Below are 1,824 nucleotides of genomic sequence, written 5' to 3'. Positions count from 1 at the left end.
ATGTTTGATCAATTTCAGATTGAAGAAGTTGGTAGAATTGTTCTATTTCATCCTCACTGGCTTTAGTGGTTGGTGCATAAATCTGAATAATAATGGTATTGACTGGTCTTCCCTGTAGGCACATGGATAGTATCCTATCACAGACAGTGTTGTACCTTATGCCTGATCTGAATATGTTCTTTTTGACAATGAATGCAAAACCATTCCTTTTCAATTTATCATTCCCAGCAAAGTAAACCATGGGGTTGTCAGATTCAAAATGGCCAATACCAGTCCTTTGCAGCTCACTCATACCTAAGATATTGACATTCATGCGTTCCATTTCATTTTTGACAATTTCCAATTTTCCTAGAGATTCATAATTCGCACAATCCATATTCTCATTATTAATGGATGTTTACAACTGTTTCTCTTCCTTTTGAGTTGTGCCCCATCAGCAAATTAAGGTCCCGTGGGATTTACTCCCATGGGCTTTACTCCATTCACGTCATCATGGTCAACTTTACTTTCAGGAGGCAGCTCTTCCCCAGTCACATTTTGAGTGACTTCCAACCTGAGGGGGCCATTTTACAGCACTATATCTGACAGTGTTTTCAGCTATCCATAAGGTTTTCAGTGACTAAATATCCATAAGTAGTTCGTCATTCCTTCTTCCTTTTCTGTCTTCGTCTGGAAGCTCATCTGAAACCTGTCCACCATGGGTGACCCTGCTGGTATTTAAAATACCCGTGGCATAGCTTCCATAATCACAGCAATTCACAAGCCACCACAGTATGACAAAATCACAGACAAGTGGTGGTCGATTAATATTATAGATTAATATTGTTGTTGCTGTTAAGTACCTAAGTACTGTGGAGTTGGTTCTGATTCATAGCAACCCTGCACAGGGTTTCCAAGGCTGTAAATCTTTACAGGTGCAGAAAGCCTCATCTTTCTCCCATGGAACTGCTGATCTTGCAGCTAGCAGCCCAACTCACAACCACTACACTATCAGAGCTCCTTTTATTAATCTTATATTTGGTTTTATTTTTTTTTCTAGGATGGTGTAGGAGTAGATGAGAAGCTGTCTTTAAGGAGAGTAGCTGTGGTTGAAGATTTCTTTGACATTATCTATTCAATGCATGTGGAAACAGGACCAAATGGAGAACAAATTAGAAAACATGCTGGACAAAAGAGAACTTACAAAGCAGTAAGTAAAGACACACATTTTGTAATTTGGTATTATGTATGCTTGTTAAATTAGGTTATTGAAGAATTATATAGTCTATCTCCTATCTTCGACACAAATTAGACCAAATCATGGTCATATCCAACATTTTAGCTATAATTATTACTGACTCTAGTTTGAATAAATGTTCACTGAGTATATTGTGCTCTATTTAAACTTCTAGCATTCTCTAATTATTCTATTTAAATATATAAAACGTTTGATAGTTTCAACCAAGTACCCACAAATAGGGATATATGTTTGTGTTATATACCCAATGTATATGTAAATGAATTATGGACTAGAACATATAAACTTTGGTACTATTTTCTTAGCATTCCTATTCAGTTGAGTCATATTAATATGTTTGAGTATTTTGTATTTAATGTTTATAATCAAATGGATAAGGGCATCTTATGTACTTTTCATATGTCTTCTTATATATTAATTATGTTTGTTCTGAAATTGTGCATTTGTTAATTTTCCAGAATGCACTATAAAAGCTTTTGTGTTATTTTCATAGCTAAATTAGAAAAACAGAGAAATATATTTTTATCACAAATTATGTAAATGGAAGATTGAATGAACTGTTGGTGAAATATTTATACTGTCAGGAT

The 1,824-nt window shown here is 34.8% G+C and overlaps 1 protein-coding gene across 3 annotated transcripts in view; it reads left to right on the top strand.

The window, feature by feature from the left end:
* NOL4 (nucleolar protein 4) overlaps nt 1-1,824 on the top strand; it is a 509,886-nt gene that overhangs the window by 113,656 nt on the left and 394,406 nt on the right. For all 3 annotated transcript variants that reach the window (XM_006835051.1, XM_006835050.1, XM_006835052.1), the window contains exon 2: nt 1,040-1,189. In XM_006835051.1, coding sequence (XP_006835114.1) covers nt 1,040-1,189 — 150 coding nt within the window. The remainder of the gene's footprint in view (nt 1-1,039; nt 1,190-1,824) is intronic.

The sequence above is a fragment of the Chrysochloris asiatica genome, unplaced genomic scaffold (genome assembly GCF_000296735.1).
Source record: "Chrysochloris asiatica unplaced genomic scaffold, ChrAsi1.0 scaffold00015, whole genome shotgun sequence".
Lineage (NCBI taxonomy): Eukaryota > Metazoa > Chordata > Mammalia > Afrosoricida > Chrysochloridae > Chrysochloris > Chrysochloris asiatica.
This window is presented reverse-complemented; position numbering and strand designations above follow the sequence as displayed.